This window comes from Fukomys damarensis, unplaced genomic scaffold, assembly GCF_012274545.1.
Source record: "Fukomys damarensis isolate Sample0158 unplaced genomic scaffold, DMR_v1.0_HiC HiC_scaffold_24, whole genome shotgun sequence".
In the NCBI taxonomy this organism is placed as follows: domain Eukaryota; kingdom Metazoa; phylum Chordata; class Mammalia; order Rodentia; family Bathyergidae; genus Fukomys; species Fukomys damarensis.
Window position 1 is genome coordinate 27,074,507 of NW_022900936.1, and position 18,634 is coordinate 27,093,140.

Below are 18,634 nucleotides of genomic sequence, written 5' to 3' on the forward strand. Positions count from 1 at the left end.
GACTTTACCACCTCCTCCCAATTCAGAGGCAATCCTGTGTTTTATCACTAATTACAACTACACTGTATGACCACTAATGTTTTCATAAATACAGTTGAGAAACACTGAGAGACATAGAGAGCATTTCCATGGTGACGTCTGCAAACAAATTTTTAAACAAGTGCTTCCCTGAATGCATGATTAACACAGCCTTGATTTAGTTTTTCTGGTATATCCAAAGTTTGCTTATAACAGTCCTAGTGGGGTCATTAGGCAGAATAGAAGAAAGCCAACATAAACTGACTTTGATAAAGAAGAGAAGTTGCCTTTCTTGCTTTATTGTTGGGGAGAAAAATTACTGCTGCTCATCTAATAAATATTTCAGACTCATTTATGAATAATTGGTGCAGATGCAATCCTGTTATAATGTCATGAAGTGAAGTAAAGGAAAAATTAAACACATTTAAGTTCTGAGTCTGTCTGCACTACATTGCTGGAATCCCTGTCTAGCCACACAATAGCTAACCCTCTTTGCAAACTCTATTTTGCTCAGCTCTTCATATTCTGAAGCTGGGCTGAGGCAGTGGCTATCTGTGGCAGTGCCTGGGTGATTTTGAAGCCCAGAACTACCCACCCAAGTGGCTGTGATACTGGCTTTCACTGAATCCTTATTACTCTTAAAAGAGCAATTTGGTTGGTTGCACGGCTATTAGGATCACACAGGCAGCCTGAAAGCTGTCAGTACAACTGCTTCTCATCTTTTCCACACAATCCTGACATCTTTTCTCTTTTCTGCTGGACACAGACATCACTGTTTTTATCATTTTCAATCAGGCTCACCCAGAACGCTGAGGAATATATTCCCACTGAAAGCAGAGTGGAGAACAGAAATTATTTTATAGCTCCTGGAGTAGAAGCAGTGCTGACTGTACTAAAGAGCAGGAGCCGGATCTGTGAGAAATGTAGCTTGGCTCAGGGCTACACCGGGGAGCTGCTTCTTCAGTGTTAAAGATGGCAAAACAACACCTACCTCAGGTCTTTCCACGATTAATGCTATTTTCATAACCTGGAGGGAAGAGGATGTGAGAAATTTTGTGATATTCTCTTGTGGAAATGTTATCATCAGAGAAAGTGGGGAAAATCACTAGGCTTGAACTTCTCTTCGTTTTGATCCTCTTTTTCTCTGGACCAACTCTCAGCAAGCTGACCAGGACCCCCTGGAAAGGAAAACCTTGGAAGGGGGGTAAGTGATGAAAGTTTTGTGCTAAAGATCTGAATGGAGTTAGCAAGGTTAGTGAATGGTAACTTGAGGATTGCTAAGGGTGGAGAAGCTGCCTCTATTTGAAATCGGGTTTTTATTTCAGGAAGGAGATCTGTGTTGTAGGTGGCTGGGAAGAAGAGTTTTCCTCTCTTACTGATATAAATATATGTTTGCAATTTTTGGTTTGCTGGGCTCTCACAGCATTACAATGATTGTTTCCAGCAGGGAGACTCTAGGGCTAGATGCATGCTGATTTGGTGCAAGGATATATATGTTATCCTTACAGAGCTGCATTAAAAAAAAGAAGAAGAAATAGGTTTCGAATATGTTAGAAATAGGTTGAATATGGCAGATTTTGTGAAATTATCAGAGGGATGTTAGGAAATGCACTCCTCAAACACTAATAAATTTTTGGCTGATTCAGTCAGTGTTGGCATGTTAATAAAGGTGAATTATATTAACTTTATTGAAAAATTCTTCTAAATAACAAAAAAGGCTTTCACTATTTTCTTCTGCCGTCAAAAAATTACTATGAGAGGGAATTTTTGAGACTTTGAACCTACCTTTTTGTAAAGTTCAGTTGGCTTTGCTTCCCCTGAATGCCATTTGTTTATCCCAACACAAGTTATCAAGGTTTGTGCTTTGTGAATGCGGTGACCTAAAATGATGCTACAGGAACAGACTTTCTCAATAGTGTTTTTATATTTTAGGAAAAGTCTCAATGGAGCATATCTGAGCATGTTGCTTTGCAGAAGCATTTGTTTTACCTAATGTTTTTATCTTAGCTCTAAATAAGGTTTTCCAGGTTTCTTCCCACCTTTGCTGTACTGTCAGTATTATCATCTGAGGTTAAGGAGAAGTATGAACATTAACAAGAAGTTTTAATAATTTATCACAGAATCTCAGTAGCATTTCTAAATATGTATGCCCCTTCCGTTTGATCTCCATTTCTTCTTTTGTTGCATTAAAAACATCACAAATCTTCTACCTGCTGTACCTCCCAGGGAAAAGTTCCCACAGACACTTAGTTAGCATCACTGGTTGGTGAATATCCACCCAGGGGAGTGGCGGAGCAAATGATTTTGGGTCTTGTACATTATATCACCACATTTCTGGGTTGCTTGGTGGAATTTTTTCCTGCACTATGCAAGCTGTTATTTATGTTAGCCTGCATGGCAGGTTTTTGGTGGCTTGGGATGTAGAGATGTATGGTGTTATTGACTCCAGGGGATGTCAGGAGTGTTAACTTGTATTTCCTATATACATTTTTCAAAGATAGTCAGTAGTACTTATAGTATGTCACATTGTAATTTCCTGTGTTAAACTTCAGCAGGAGATGTTGAGCTCTAAATATCCACTGAGAAAGTTAAATAGCTGGAAGACTGTAGAAAAGTTGTTAACCTAGTAAGAAAGATTTGTTTTGAAATGCTTGTATGGTTCTAGCCATTTATGCATTCCACACAGCTTTAGATACAGATGTACTGGATTTCATTTGTAAATCAGGTCTGAAATGTTTCGTCTTTCAACATATCACTACTTTTTCCAATGTACTCTAACTAGCTCAGCTCGAAATTTGCTAGCTCTGCTATATGTGGATAATATGACTCAGTCAAGTTCAGGAATAGGCAATCATACCAACACCTTTCATTTATTGTTAAACGAGACTAGGATATTGTGGAAAGGTCAGGCAAGTTACTGGGAAACTTCAAATGTGTTGACTATACTTTAAAATCATTTCCTTTTTAGTGCTTCAGTTTATCACTGTATATGCATTGCATAAATATGTTGCACAGACTCTGAGCTGTTGCAATGTAGCCTTCCTTGATATGCACATGTACGTGCCGTAAATATTTATTTATTCGTGAGCTTGGGTGTTGGTGGCGTGTTATCTTTCAGTGGGTTGTAAATTCTGTTACTTTTTTGGTGGCATATTGCGTAGTCTTTGAAAGCATATTTTGACAATTTTTCTTGGATTATTTTCCTCTTCAGAAAGCGGAAGTCGTTATTATTCTCTAAGGTACCTGACAGGGTGTAGAGTGTATGTTTAGTGGGTACGTATGGGGTGAGGTGAGGTAAGAACAAGTTTGCTTACATTAAATAGTATGGGTAGAGGAAATCAGGGTCAAAGCTTAACATACAAAATACTGAAGGTTGCTTAACTTTTTCTTCGTTTGCTTCCTAACAATACTATCTACAGCTTATATGTTCAGAGAATAATGTTTAAAACTGATGCATTATTTCTAAAATGCCTGGAAAAAGTAAAAACAGGAAAAGAACAGTTTAAAAGGACAGTTTTCTTCTGAAATGATTTTTTTTTTTTTGGATGCACATTGCCTATGTTCATTTGTCTTAATCTGATTGAGCAGCTGCAAACCTCCGTATGGCAACCTGCCCACACCAACAATTTCCATTTTTGTTGTATTAACAGGAATCATCATTCTGAAAGGTGGGGTAATTGGGGAACGATTCGAGAGTGGTGACATCACAGAACAGTGTATAGACATGGCCTGTAAACATGGTATACAGAGCACATGGCCTGGCAGCATAAAACAGATGTCTGTAAACTGACTCATTAGAACATTTGGAAAAAGTGCTGATTGTTGTTGGCTTCCAAGGCATGTTTAAGCTTATCAATGAACATGAATAGAAAATATAGGTTAGTAGGCCAGCAAGTTTTCCCTGAGGCACACAGTTTTCCATTTAATCACAATACACAAATTCCTTAAGAGAAGGTGGGTGTCTCATCTGATTAGTTCAGAGCATAATATAAGTGATCATAAGAGTTTGCATTTATGATAAACTAACTGGAAGCCTTAACTACATTGCTGACATCATCTTCATTAAAATTAAATAACCTAATTATTTTACATTCAATTACCCTCGCTGGGAAAAAAAAAGACTAAAAGATGTGAGCTATTTCATTCTAATGAGAATAACTATGCAGAGAAGTTTATATTGGAGAGTATATATGGATATATATAAATGTGTCTTACAAAAATGGTTTATATAAATATGTAATCTATAGTATGTATAATTATGTATCATAACATTTATATTTGTACTAATAGATATTAAATTTAAGCTAAGTTTTTATATTTGCAGCTACTAATAGTGTAAATGTGAGGTAAATGAGTATGAAATATCGGCCTGTAATAAATATGTGGATCAGACTGACACCAAACATGTTAGTCAAATTGTTGACTACCTGGTCCAACATGAGTACAGATCAATTACAGCAACTCCTGATGAGACTTAGAGAGGAAAATCCTCACTTTCTCTTTGTTCCACCCTCCCAATCTATTGACCTTAGCTCTATTTATACCTCCTGAAAGAGTCTGTAAGTTTACTTACCAATCACAGTTTTAACTCAAGAGTTAAACTATGGCTACAGTGTATGAAGTTATCAAAACTTGATAATGCAGAAGACTTTGCCACACAAACACCCTACTTGCTTCCTTTTATAAATTACTGTAAGTGATGGTCCTCATCTATCAGTGCTCACAAGAAGAAAAAACCCTCTCTGGCAGATATTTTCTCCTTTATGACAATGAGAATGTATTATGACCACATTGTATGGCGGTGAATTACTTCAGTTGGGGTGCACTGATCCATGAAGAGAAAAGGATTCAGAAAGTGTCATTATTTGCATGGTCCCACCTAATATTTTGACAATTGATCAGGAACTTAATTGAGTTTCCTGAAGGTTTTTGGCTTTAAAATTTAATGTTAACCAGTTGATGGTGTTTAGTAACTGTTAGGCTATTATTATTTTATTGTTTCTGACCTTTTCCTTCGTTGCACAGACTACTGACAATTCCAGTATCTCATAAAACTTGTTAATGTGTAATAAATTATTATTTTTGCGAATACAATTTGAATATTTTTGTTGATGGTTTGCAAAATTTGTAAGATACAAATACTGAAATAACATCTTGGTTGAGAGACATATCACATTTTCTTTTACTTTCATTCCTGGGAAACTCCTTTACCACTACACTAATACTGGCACTCATATCAAATGTCCCTGAAGGCACCCTGAAAATAATAATTTATCTTTCAAAATGACTATGACATTTTAGATTGAAGTTTTTTTGTAGTGCTTTCTTTTTTTCTTTTACATGCTTACCACTCTTTAATTTATTTGAAGAGATTTTGTTTTGGTGCGTTCTTGCACCTTATAGATGCTCATTAAGTAGTTGTTAAATGAACCAATTATAATATATGGAAAAATAACTGATAAAAAATCTGATTATGTAAATTTTATATTTCTCATTTTGGAATTATGTTCCATATTTTACCTCTATATTGGGAAATCATTTATGAAAATTTCTTATTATATCATTTTAATTCCAATTTTAGTTATAATGAACATATGTATAGTAATTATGAAAGTTGGATAATTCTATTAGACTGAAGTAGGAAGTAATGTAGTTAGAAAAAAGAAAGCAATGATGATATTCAAAAGTAATTTATAATATGAGATTATGAAACTGGAATCCGAACTGTGTGAATATTCATGAAAATGTAGAGGATTATTATTTGTGCTGTGTCTAATAATCACTTCTGTTTTCATTTGTTTAAATAATTTAACCTCCATCTGTATGCAATAAATAGATTTAATACTTTATCTTTTGTATAGTTGGAGTATATTCCAAAGTCGAGTTTGAAATAGTTTTGTGTTTCCAATGTATTCAAATTATTATTAGAGTATTTTTAATTGGAAAATATGATTAACAAATATACTAAGATGTGTAGCAAAATTAGATCATGTTGTCCAGTATTATTTGAAAATTAGTATTTGATAAATTCAGTAAAATTCCCTACTGTGAAATTTTGATAAGAAAAACATTGAGTGTTTTAACCTAAAATTTTCATTATGCTTATCTATTTATTATTAATATATGCTTATTGCTGTATGATTAAATTACCCTAGGAGTTGTTTAAATATATTATTTTATTGGATGATCAGTGAAGGGAAATTAAAAATGTTTTAACTATTGTGTTCTTCGTATTAGAAAAATAGGTAAAAAGAAGTTCTTCAACTATTACTTATAAAGAGAACAGGCACTTTTTTAAAATAAAAAGGAATCATTAATAGCTGAAAACAAAATTCTGGTCCACTTTGAAGAAAATGGTTTCAGTGTTTGTATATTATTTCCAAAGTCAGATTATGTCTGAAAAATATATCCTAAGAAATATATTAGTGCATCAGGTATTTGAAGCAGTTCATGTGGGTGTGCATCGATCAACCTTCATGAACCCTTCAGGGAAACAAGTGACTTGCTAAATTACACCCAAAAATGAATAAAAAATTTTCTTTAGGAATTCAGTAGGAATGTAAAGATGAAGAAGAAGTTGTTTAATTTTAAAAAGTGAGATGAATTTACAGTAATGAAATGCCTTAAATATATTAGCATTGGGGTTCATGTTCATGAACCCGTAGTTATGATGGTGTCAGCACTTCCATTATAAGTTATATTTTCAAAGGGTTTACAACTTAGCCATAAAACTTTTGCTTTGGGGTGGATCATGACTAACACTATGGCTCTGTCTGAGAACAGTTTCATTTTTTTAGTTTGCAAATTCAACCTTCAACCATCAAAGTTATTTTAATGTTAAGGAAAGAGAGAAAAAAAGTATAGCTATTTTTACAGCTTTTGTTATTTGAAAAGGAATTAAAATTTCAAAACAGAAGTTCACAAGTAGAGTGAGTTTTTGAGGTCTGTTTGTTGAAGTCAAATGAAGATTATATGAATCAAATACATAGTGACCTTGATCAGTTAAGACTGGGATTTTTAGCTGTTAAGGATTTTACTTTGATTAAGAAATCAAGGTCATCCAAACAAAAGACAGTATTTCTGAAAAGGAAAGAAAATAAACCCATCAAAACTAAAGGATATTACATATCCAGATTCCAGCCTATTCTTCAAGACCCATGTTCTTGTTGACAATTATCTTTCAGCCAGTCAGCCACACTAGTCCCTGGCATCACCTTTGTCCAAGGGTAGAAGTTGAGAAAAGTGACAGAAAGGTCACCATTTTGGACTTACAATGTGAACTTGAAGATTCAAAGTCTTTACCTGGCACCTTAAAAAATGATATACTACTTCACCAAAGGAAGGAATTCTCATTGATTCCATATTGGGTTTTCAAAATCCCTTTATTAAATAGATACTCAAAGCTTTTCTATCAAAGACACTAAAAGGAAAACCTAGAAAAAGATTTATAGGCGCATGAACTTAAAATTTATTATTCATAGGACTTTTATTCTTTCTTGCTTGCTGAAAAGAAATTTCTTTCTTTTTAGCCAAGATCTGCAGTTAAAATCAAGTGATTTTAATGTTAAAGTTAAACCAAACTAAAACTGTGCTTGGTGCAATTTCAAGAAAAAAAGTACAAATATCCAAATTATATTCTAAAGTTATCCATTTTTTGACATCATACCAAAATCTCCATTTAAAATTAGGTAAACTCTAGCATTCAATCTGTTCTTCAAATCATGTCATAACTTCTGAGTGATTTTTGCGGATGTTTATTCTCATTTATTTGTTTGTTTCCATTTCTGCTTTTTTGAAAGTATGTGCATACTGAATTTCAAATGAAGAGATGATTGTATTTTCAATTTGGTGATATCTCAAGACTTCTTTAAATATCAGATAGCTATTACAGTCTATCATAAAGTATATTTTTCAAGTGATCTATCAGGAATTTTAGGGTTTAGAGAGTCCTGATGACGTCTAAGATACTGTCCATATTTCAGGATTAGAGGGAGAGGGAGCAACCATACCTGAAAATAGCAGGAAAGTAGTTTTCAGCTCTATTTTTCTTGGCAAGATGTGCTTTATATTTAACAGATTCACTTTGAAGTACAGGACAATTTGTTGCAAAAATCTACACATCAAACTAAGCACACTGTACATGTTTCAGATTTCATTTTGTAATGGATTTCTTTTGTAGTGGTAAATGGGACATTGTCCAATTCACTACTGTGTAGGCACAACAGTGAAAACTGTAGATATTTAGCAATGTATTTGAATGACTACATTTGAATTCTACCAAATGTTAGACTAATAAGCCTGTATTTTCACATAGAGAAAACATTTTCTGGCACATTCAGGAAGAGTGAAAGATCTAGTGAGTTCATTCAGTCACGTCAAGTTATAGCTGTAGCTTTTGATATGTTGCCAGGGTAAGGTATAGAAATTCATTCCTTCTGTCAATTTATGAAGTTCACCGCATGGGCTATTAGGCTAGACCTTACATGTGCTCAGTAGAATCCCTCTCATATCAATGTCAAAAGTTCTGTCATGAAAAAAAAATAGTTATCTTGCTGGGAGAAGTCCAAGACTGTGTTCTGGAGACAGGGGAACATCATCAAATCTTTAATGTAATAGTTGGCAGAAATAAATAATTTATTTTAGGGCAATTAGAAATGTAACACAAGTGACTTCCAGAATCCGTAGAGGCCTAAGGATTGTTTCTGGCTTACTAGTAATGGATTCTCATTTTATCAGAATGCCCCACTATTTTGGGAATTTATAAACAAATATAGAGACACTTAACAGAGATTTGAGATTAAGATGGTATGCTTTCTAGGTGTAAAGAGTTAGACTTGATGCACTAATACAGGTCGATCTTTAATGACCAGGTATTTCCACTCAAGGTCACCCAAAAGGGTGTGAATGTTATTTGTATATAGAAGGTAGAAGAGATACACTGTGCTATTTAGAAAATGTTTTAAGTTCAGCTACCATATTCCACATACTGTGTTTCTGTAGTCTAATAGGATACCTAAAATATATGTATTCACTCATTCTACATTTATGGAATGTTCTTATGGGAAACAGTTTGGATGATCAGATGAGCATACAAATAAATTAGGAAAACAATCTTTGAATATGTATATGTTGTAAATTTTATGTCCTTAAATTTTAGGGTTTGATATAAATATAAAAGAGAAAATATTTCAAATGATAACTATAAATGAAACAAGGAGGAAAACTATGTTCAATATGTATACATGGCTAAGTTTTGTTGTTGCTGGTCTTTTTCCCCTTTTTAAGAAAATCTCCATGCTAGGCTCTGTGTCATGAATTCTCATGTTCGCTAACTTAATGCTTGTGTTAATGCCATGTGAAAAGAACGTTTATTTAAATCATCTCCATTTGTTATATGAGTAACAATTTGACTGTGGTCATGAGGTAACATTTTTTGAGGCAGACATCAAACTAAAAATGGAAACTATATTTGGGATATGGGTAGCTCACTCTGATTCTAATGACAATTGGTGGAAATTAACAATTGAGTCAGATGTATTTGTCAGCTATTCATTACTTGGATCAAGTATCTAATATCCACAATTTAAATGAGGGGATGATTTATGGATTCATTGTTTCAGAAGTTTCAGATCATAGTAGCCTGGCTCTAAACAGAGACATTATGGCAGAAAGGCACAGCAGAGCAAATTGTCTTAGTTTATGATTATTAAAAAGCAGAGCAGGGGGACAGCACCAGAAAAGGGTTGAAGGACTAAACATAGACACCCAGGGTCCTGACTACCTGACTCCTCAAGACCCAGCCAGAAGTGAGCCTTAATAGTCCTCAGGCCCGTCAAGTTGAGTATGTCTTTGAGAATCAGGTAGAACACACAGGAAATTGTAAAGCTGAAAATGGGAGGCTCTTGTAGGAACTGGGAAGACAAATCTTACAATGACTGAAATGTTTAGGAAACGTTGCATGGTTCCAGACACCGGGGTCATTCATTTTCATACCCATCACACTATAGTATTCCTACCTCACTATATATGTGAGAATTTTTTGGTACCTTGCAAAGAAAAGAAATTACACAGAATCCTGCACTAAAATAAATGTTCATCTTCTCTGTGTGTAGAATTTAATCCATGATGCTATTGTTGCTGAAAACTTTCTCACTGGAAACTATTAACCTGCCTCCTATAAAGTGTGCTATGCAAATCATCTTCTGCAGTGGTTTATCTGATAATTCAAAGTTTTAGTACTGTTAAAAGTTGGTTTGTATGTGTGTATAAACCCATATCTATATAAACTGTATAAATTTAACTAAATACAAACACATAAAACATATCCTGCATATGAATAATGTATCTTTACAATTACAGAGTTCATCATAGTATATAAGAACTGTTCTATTCATTTAACAGTTATGTAAGTCATCAGTTATAAAATACAGTTTTAGAAATTTATAGAATTAAAAGCATGTAGCTTGACTCTTCCAATATGTGTTCTAAAAAGAGTTCATACCATAATTATACTATTAGATGATTTTTAAGATTTAGTGTTATAACTTTAAATGCCTTATGTATATATAAAATGTGATTTTATTAATTTGTTTCATGATTTCTATTCAAATGGATAGATTTACTAGTTAAGTAACTTGTACATCATAGCATGTTTTTCTCAAAGGTAAAATTTAATTATTGAGGATTTTTTTCTTTTTTGTTACTGGGGATTGAACTCAGGGCCTGGTGCTTGCCAGGCAGGTGCTCCACCTCTGAGCTACATCCCTGGCCCCTAATTATTGGTGATTTTTAAAGAATGTAATAAAGCTATTGGAAGTCAGTTTTACTCAGAGGTTTAATGCACTTTCAAGTAGACCAGAAGGGACTATTGAGAACTAAATGATCAGTAGGTGTACTAAGAAGATACACTTTTATATATCCTACTGGTAATTTAGATTCTTGTAATTCTGCTTATACTAGTCTTATTTTCAATATCGTTTGGATATAGGAGAAGATAAATTAACTCCATGGTGTGGCAGCTCAAAGTTGCTAAACATGTTTGAAAGTGTCATGAAGAAATAACAGAAACACTGACTTTCTACTTACATATTTGCCTTCTACTAGGTCAGTTACATTTATTTATGCAATTCTCAAATTCTTGCAGTGCCTTTCTTTTGTGGAATGCATAAGACAGTACAAAGTATGTAAAGTTGCTAGCAAAGGTCTTTCAATAAATATGTTTTCCACAAATAATAATATGCCCAAAATGTTTGGTTATTATTAAACTTTTTAAAAATGCAAGGTTAATTGTACCAGTTATTGAACAATTCTTGTGTGACATTGCGTTAAAGGTTTTCCATTATCTTATTTAATCTTACACCTGCATGCTAAACATTACTTTTTCCCTTGGTTTATAATGCAGACAAATCTGGATTTTTTTCCCTTTCATCTGAATTCATCAATTTATATTTTATATTTTAGGCTTATTAATACATGTAAAATGTTAGATGCATATTGTTTTTAAATTTTTATCTACATAGAATGGAATCACGATTAACTACTTCAATAAATAAAATATTCATATCACATCTGGTTTAAAATGAAGACAGATACGGCCTTCATTAAAAAGTTATTTGGATAATATTATAGTGTAGAGAAAACTAAGCAACTGTATTTTAAGAAATCCAACCAGATAGGCTTAGGTAACATTGAGATTATGATTTCCATATAGTACATATAAAATTGGAGATTTCACAAGGGCAGAATCAGAATTGAGTGAGCCAGGTCCAAAACCAGATGGCAAGAAAAAGTTTCAAGCTGTTCCATTTAGAAATTGCTTTTTAGATTTGCACGTGGTACATTATAAGTTCAAATTAATTTTAAACTTTTAATTTTTATATGTATGTTTTTGACTCCTAGTACATGCTTCCTTGTCTGTCTTGTTGCCAGTGAATCTAAAATGGGCACCAAACAGCTTTTCACTCTACATTAAATACACAGAAAATAGTACTTAACTGTGTGCATTTTGATCCCCGCCCAATAAAAGTTTTAAGAGGTAAGAAGCTTTTTCTATTTTAGGGTCACTACTTGTCTGAATAATACATAGACATGGAGAAACACTAGAAATTCTAATGAGGATCACAGCATAGCTTCAATAAAATTATTTGTCATTATGTGTTAAGAATCGGGATATTTTTAAGCCTCACACCAAAATCCTATTAAAAAAAGTGAAAAAGGAGGTTGAAACTTGGGTACTCATAAAAGTATTGTGAGGTATCAAGAGTTAAATGCTAACAAAGAAATGAGGTCGTTTCTCTAGTTTCTCAAACCACAAGACATGATTAAAATGCTGTTGAGAAGTGACATGAGATGCTCCTTCAGTGAGTGTTCTTTTATAACAATCCAGTTAACGTGGTGGCGTGCACGTAAATTAAATGAACAATAAAATAAAGGATTTTTAAGATTGTTAAAATACAGGTTAAGAGTGATTTCTGAATGTCACTAAAAGTGGATATTTTGGAAAATCAATGCTGTAAAAAAGATGGAAAGGGATTTTTCTCTCATTTGACCAACTGGCAATTGCTCTAATCCTTTAAATTACTCGATGACATGTTTTCTAGGGTTTGAGTATTTCAGCTAGGAAGGTTTAAGTAATTCACGTGGAGTATACAATCAAGATGTACCTAAAGTTCCAGATGAATCAGGTCATTTTTAAGTTCATGAAAACAATAATCTTTGATTAAATGGATAAAATAAAATTTACTTAAAATTAATACCTTTTCTCCCCCAAAATACTAGAATTTAAAATTGCTGTTTTAGCAAGGAAAGAAAACAAACAGTATAAATTCTTATTTACTCGCTGATTGGAGAATGTCATTTTGTGATAAATGAAGTTTTACTCATAGCAATATTGCAAACAGATCAAACACTCTCAATAAAAAAAAAATCTATGAAAGAAAAATATGCCACATTTTGCTTCAGAGAAGGATTCAACTCTCACGTATTTTCATATTTTAGGATATGACAATGGTTTTGAGTCTTTAATCATGGATCTCAACTCTTATTGTATCAAAACAGAAAAAGAAGAGCCAGTTAGCAAAAGTTCATAGTCATTTTATTGCATAATAGATGAAAATGAACTCACTATTGGGTGCATTTCTTTATATGAAAATAATTCAATCCATAAAACTAACAAAATATAAAAAAATTATTAAAATTATTAAAAATTATTAAAAAATATTAAAAAATATTAAAAAATATAATCTGGTTATGTCATTAGTTTTCAATATTCCTTTAGCTTTCTGTTTTTGTTGTTTTGCTTTTGTTGTTGTTATTTTGGTTTTTTTGAGACTGGGTCTCACTATGTAGTTGAGACTGACCTGGAACTCACTATGTAGCCCAGGCTGGTGTCAAACTTCTGCCTCAGCCTCCCGAGTTCTGGGATTACAGGCATGCGCCACCACTCCCAGCTCCTTTAGCTTTATTTTAAACATAATTTAAAAACTGATGTTGAAATGTGTGGAAAAAACATACCAGACTGTACTTGTAACCTGTTATATATAATTCTAGGTGCATATTGATCAATCTACAAATTGAAGTAATTAATTGTTCTTCCCCTGATTTTTCATGAATACCACTTGAAGTACACAGACAGTATTACAAAACTAAAATTGATTTTGACAAGGTTAATAGTCACATATTGTATTACTGTGAGCTATCTTCACATAAAAAATAGTTAGAAAGACATTGGGAAGGAAACAAAAATTTCCCCTGATCAAAAAATAATGACATAAACTGAAAATGTTATCACAAATCTATAACCAAGGGTATTCAGGTGGCTGTAGCGGTAGAGTAGCATGGCAAGTTTTAAGCCTATCTGGGCCACTTTGTGAGACTCAGTTTCAAAGTAAAACATAAAATGGATGGAGTATGTAGCTCAGTGATCAGGTGTCCCTGTGTTCAATACCCAGAACCTCAAAGAAAAAAACAAGGTAATGGTTTAAGCTTAAATAACTATAAGAGAAAAATATAGAAATTTAAATTAGAACTAATTAATATCCAATTAATCTGAATCAGAGTGTGTTATAAAAATGTGTGTAACTCAAGAAATGAACCCTGGAACTGAGCACAGTGGCATTTTTTAATAATCCAACTACATAGGAGGCCGAAGAAGATGATTTACAAATTGAGGCCAGCACAGGCAACATAGGAAGAACTTGTCTCTAGAAAAAGGAAGAAAAAAAAACCTTTAAAGATAATTTCAGGAACATTAAGCGACTAAGAAAAAAGCATATTGCAAAGCATGAATAACGCATTTTAATGACAAATGTTGGGGGGTATTGAATATTTATTCATTTTCTAGGGACTTCTGGTCTTGGCAAATCACAGTTCTTGACAAGTTAGAGTAACTCTCACAACATCTTTACAGAAGTTAAGTCTTAAGTATGCTGAAAGGTTTTGGTCAGTTTATTTTTTATTTTAAAAGTAGATGATCAATGTAGAAACACTGAAAATCACAGGAAAGCTTGAAAGAGAAAAAAGAGGACACTCCACTTAAATATAGTCACTTGAATCTTAGCCCCAAGAATGATCATTTTAATCTTGTTCAGTATTTTCCCTGATACATGTCGAAAATACATACATACATGCATAAACATACATATATATACACACTAGTAAACATAAGTATTTCATCATAAATATACATATAAAAAAGTACATATATTTGAATTATATATAAAACATACATGGAGTATATATTATACATTATATATGTAAGCTATGTATTATAGATTACATTACACATATAATTGTATACCTCATTTTCTTTCATTATCTTTAGGTTATATTGAATATTTTGAGTATCTTTGAGCATAAATGTGATTCTTTCCTTGGCAAAGATTCTAGAAGTAGAATTATTGCCTGAAAAGATAAGGTTATTTTAAGGTTTTTGATTCCTAATGCCAAAGAAAATTGCATAAAAGAATATCAGTTTACATGCCAATTCAAATTATATTTGAATGCCTAATGAATTTTTAAGAGTGCTGTAGGAAATTATTATTTTTGGATTTGTGTAAAAATACAGAATAACTTTTTAAATTTTAGTAATTTTGAATTATACACAAAAATATGTATATGCTTATTAGCTATTTATAATTTATACTTTATCAATTTTCTTTCATTGTTCCTATATGAAGTACATTTTTTTCAATTTTCTCTAGTTTAAATACATGGAAAAACATCCTGTCATATTTGAGAATAAGAGAGTATGAAAAGCTAACTAGAATTTTGGTCAGTTATTAGAATTCAGTATCATAAAGAGTAAAAATTTATTTAACAGCACTTCATGACTCAGCCAATATTTAACATGATTTTTTAATGTATTTAAGGTACGTGATGATCATCAGTTTGCCATGATAAAATATTTTATGGCCTCCCTTAATATAAGCTTTTTTCAGGTAACTTCAAATAGGTTAAATTTCATTGGCATTATTTTATGTAGAAAAAAATCTAATTTCAATAGACAATATGGTATTAATGTTAATAAAAATAGACAAATTCACTTGGCTAAATAATATGCAGATTATATAATATGCAGATTTGGGGAGAAAACAAAGTCAGAATTTTTTTATCTTTAGAATAAAGAACTTATCGACAATGATAGTGAAAATTTTGAAGTACTCTTAAAAGAAAACAAAGCAAAGTAGTGGCTAATTAGCTTGACAGTGGATTATAAGCTTATTTTGTCCATTTTGTGAAAATAAAAATGAAATAATTTGTTACATTAAAAGGAAAGGAAAAGATTGCCCTACATGCTTAATTGTGTGCTCCAAAAGAAGGAAAAAAATATAAAGGAGAATCTTTGATTAAATTAAGTGGTGCTCAACACAATCTGATTTCAGATCAATGTGAAAAAGAATGCACTAACATCAGAAAATGATATATTCATTTTATAGACATTAATATTTACTGTCACCAGAAATTTCAGGACAATAGAATTTTCATAATGAAGAGAAATTACTACCATGGCCCCATTCAACTGTCAGATTCTTGGGTTTGTAAAATAAAAATGCAGCAGAGTCTCTTGATAATATGACATTGAGTAATTTGAAGATATCCCCAGAAATATTAACTATGGTAAATGAGTAACCTGAGAATGACTCATTACAAAAAACAAGTGTTTCTTCTCAAACTTTTTTGATACTTCATTGTTAAATGCCTGTGTTAATTTCTACTATAAAGTGTATCATTTTATTTTGATACAATATGTCATTACCTGTCATAGTTCCCCAAACTCATAAAGAATGACATCAAGTAACAAGACTCTAAAGGAGATGACTGAACAGGCAATTAGCCTGGCTGAGAGCAGGTTTGGTAACAAATTGTACAGAACATCAAAGAGCAGGAGCACACATGGGATGACTCCACTCCCTTTGTCCTAAAATCCCCCACCTGGAGACATGATCGGGCTAACTGCTAGTACACATCCTATGACAAAGGACCCAGGGCCAGGGACTCAGAATCTTTTATAGCAAACAGTAAGCATGCTCTTTCACTGGGGCATACATAGTTGTAAATTACTAATCTTGATCTCCTTAATTAGCTATGTGTTCTGATGTACAAACAAGGCAGAATTAGTGGATAGCTGTGCTTTGCAGTTTTGCACACGTAAAAAGGATGGGTTCATGGTAGACTGCTGTCTGAAAATCAACAGAAATCTTAATGCAAATTTAAAGTTATTTTTTTAATTAGACAACTGTTCTAAATGCGGGGGCAGATTTTGGAGCCATTCTTTTGGAAGATTCTTCAAAGTACTTTTGATTTGCCTATGCAAAGAGCAAGAGCAGTGATGCATTTCTTTAAGACATCTTGAATCATAGTCCTCCTTTGACCACACAATAGCATTTTCAAAGAACTAACCAGCAAGAGAAGCTGACGTTCAGAAACCAAAATTATCCTGCGCACTATGGAATGTACCTCCCTAACACTCATCTGAATCCTAGAGGGTAAAGATGAGAGTTTGAAATTCCAAATCAATAGTTGTATTAATATTTGTATCTGTGATTTTAAGGTCAAGCTCAAAAAGTGATTATAAAACCATATAGGGGCCGGGGATTTAGCTCAGCAGTTTGGTGGCCTGACTTGCAAGTGCAAGGACCCGAGTTCAAACCCTGGTACCCCCCTAAACAACAACAACAAAAAAACCATATTTATATACATATATATGTGTATATATAATATATAGTGTATATATTATATATAAGTGTATATATATGTGTGTATATATAATATATGTGTGTATATATATTATATATACACACATATATATTTAACTGAGAGAGGACACTATGAAGTAGAAAACAAATAAGACAGGTTGTTTAAAGATTCACACATTTTATGGCAAAGAAAAACATAAGGCAAAACACAATTATGCATCTTAGTCGGGGAGATACAATTAATTGAAGAGATTGAAGAAAACCTTAGAAATAATCAAAGTGAATGAAGGAATAAAGGATACTTTTTAATATCAGAAAGCTAGGCTATATAAAATGTCTTTGAAATAAGTATTTGTGTAGCAAGAAGAAACACTTTCTGATAATATAATTATCATAACTGAGTACTTGAACATCAAAATATACTATTTTTATTTTTGTTCCTTTTGCAGTGTCATTTGAGAATATCTTAATATTCAGTTTCATAACAGAAATGGAGGTTATAAACAAATTTTCCATTCTGCTTAAATAAAACTGTCTTTTAAAAGTAGTTATAATATGGTATATTACAGAGTTTTAGAATCTAAATAAAACCTTCATTCTTACAATGTTATTTCTAAAATAAAAGACCATTAAAGATTGATCATGTAAAGAAAGTAAGGTCTGAATTTCAATGCTTAACCCCTGGAAGTTCTCTTTTGGGTAACTAGATCTCATCGATTCATTTTGATATTACATATAAATGAAAATAGCAAATGTCTTTTGCTCTGTCAGTGAAAAAGTAGTTAGAGCTTAACAAATGGTCCACTGATGTCTATTTGGAAGCTTCATGACACATTAGAGCAGTTGATGAGGTACAATTTGTTGTGGGGTCATATCTGATTGATGGTTTACTCTTTACTACAGGCTCATCTGTGGTATTTCTATAATAAATGTTCACTGCTATACAGTGCTAAATGTGCTCTTTCTAAATCATTCATTACTTACAACAAGTTTCAGTAGATATGAATCAAATATTGTTTATAGTGGCTTCCAACAAGATTTATCATGTTGACGCTTTTCTACTATTTCAACTAGAATAAACAAGACATAGGTTATTGCAAAAGTGTTTTGAGCCTATGGGTGGTAATGTACCGAGTATTCAGTAACAAAGTAAATATTAAGCAAGTTATATGGGAGAGTAAAGATAAAATGTAATTTTGTACGATATTTTTCTGTTTCTAAATATAAAAGCTACATGTTTGTATAATATATGATCACACTGCTTCACAGTGCCTCCTGCCATTTCATCAGTGATATATATTTTTGAATTACATTGTATTTTAATGACTTTGGCTATGATCATATATTATAAAATATAATATATATTATAAAATATATATTTTATAAAATCATATATATATATTTCCCTCTATAATATAATA

The 18,634-nt window shown here is 32.4% G+C and overlaps 1 protein-coding gene across 11 annotated transcripts in view; it reads left to right on the top strand.

Annotated features, from left to right (window-relative positions):
• Window positions 1-18,634, top strand: part of Robo2 (roundabout guidance receptor 2) — a 1,584,609-nt gene that overhangs the window by 344,432 nt on the left and 1,221,543 nt on the right. For 5 of the 11 annotated variants that reach the window (XM_010645676.2, XM_033768137.1, XM_010645677.2 and 2 more), the window contains exon 1: window positions 531-1,222. The exons of 3 other annotated variants lie outside the window; for them this stretch is intronic. In XM_010645676.2, coding sequence (XP_010643978.1) covers window positions 1,093-1,222 — 130 coding nt within the window. In that variant the 5' untranslated portion in view covers window positions 531-1,092. Of the gene's footprint in view, window positions 1-529; window positions 1,223-18,634 lie in introns of those variants that run through there. 3 more of the 11 variants (XM_010645670.3, XM_010645671.2, XM_010645678.2) reach the window with 2 other exon arrangements.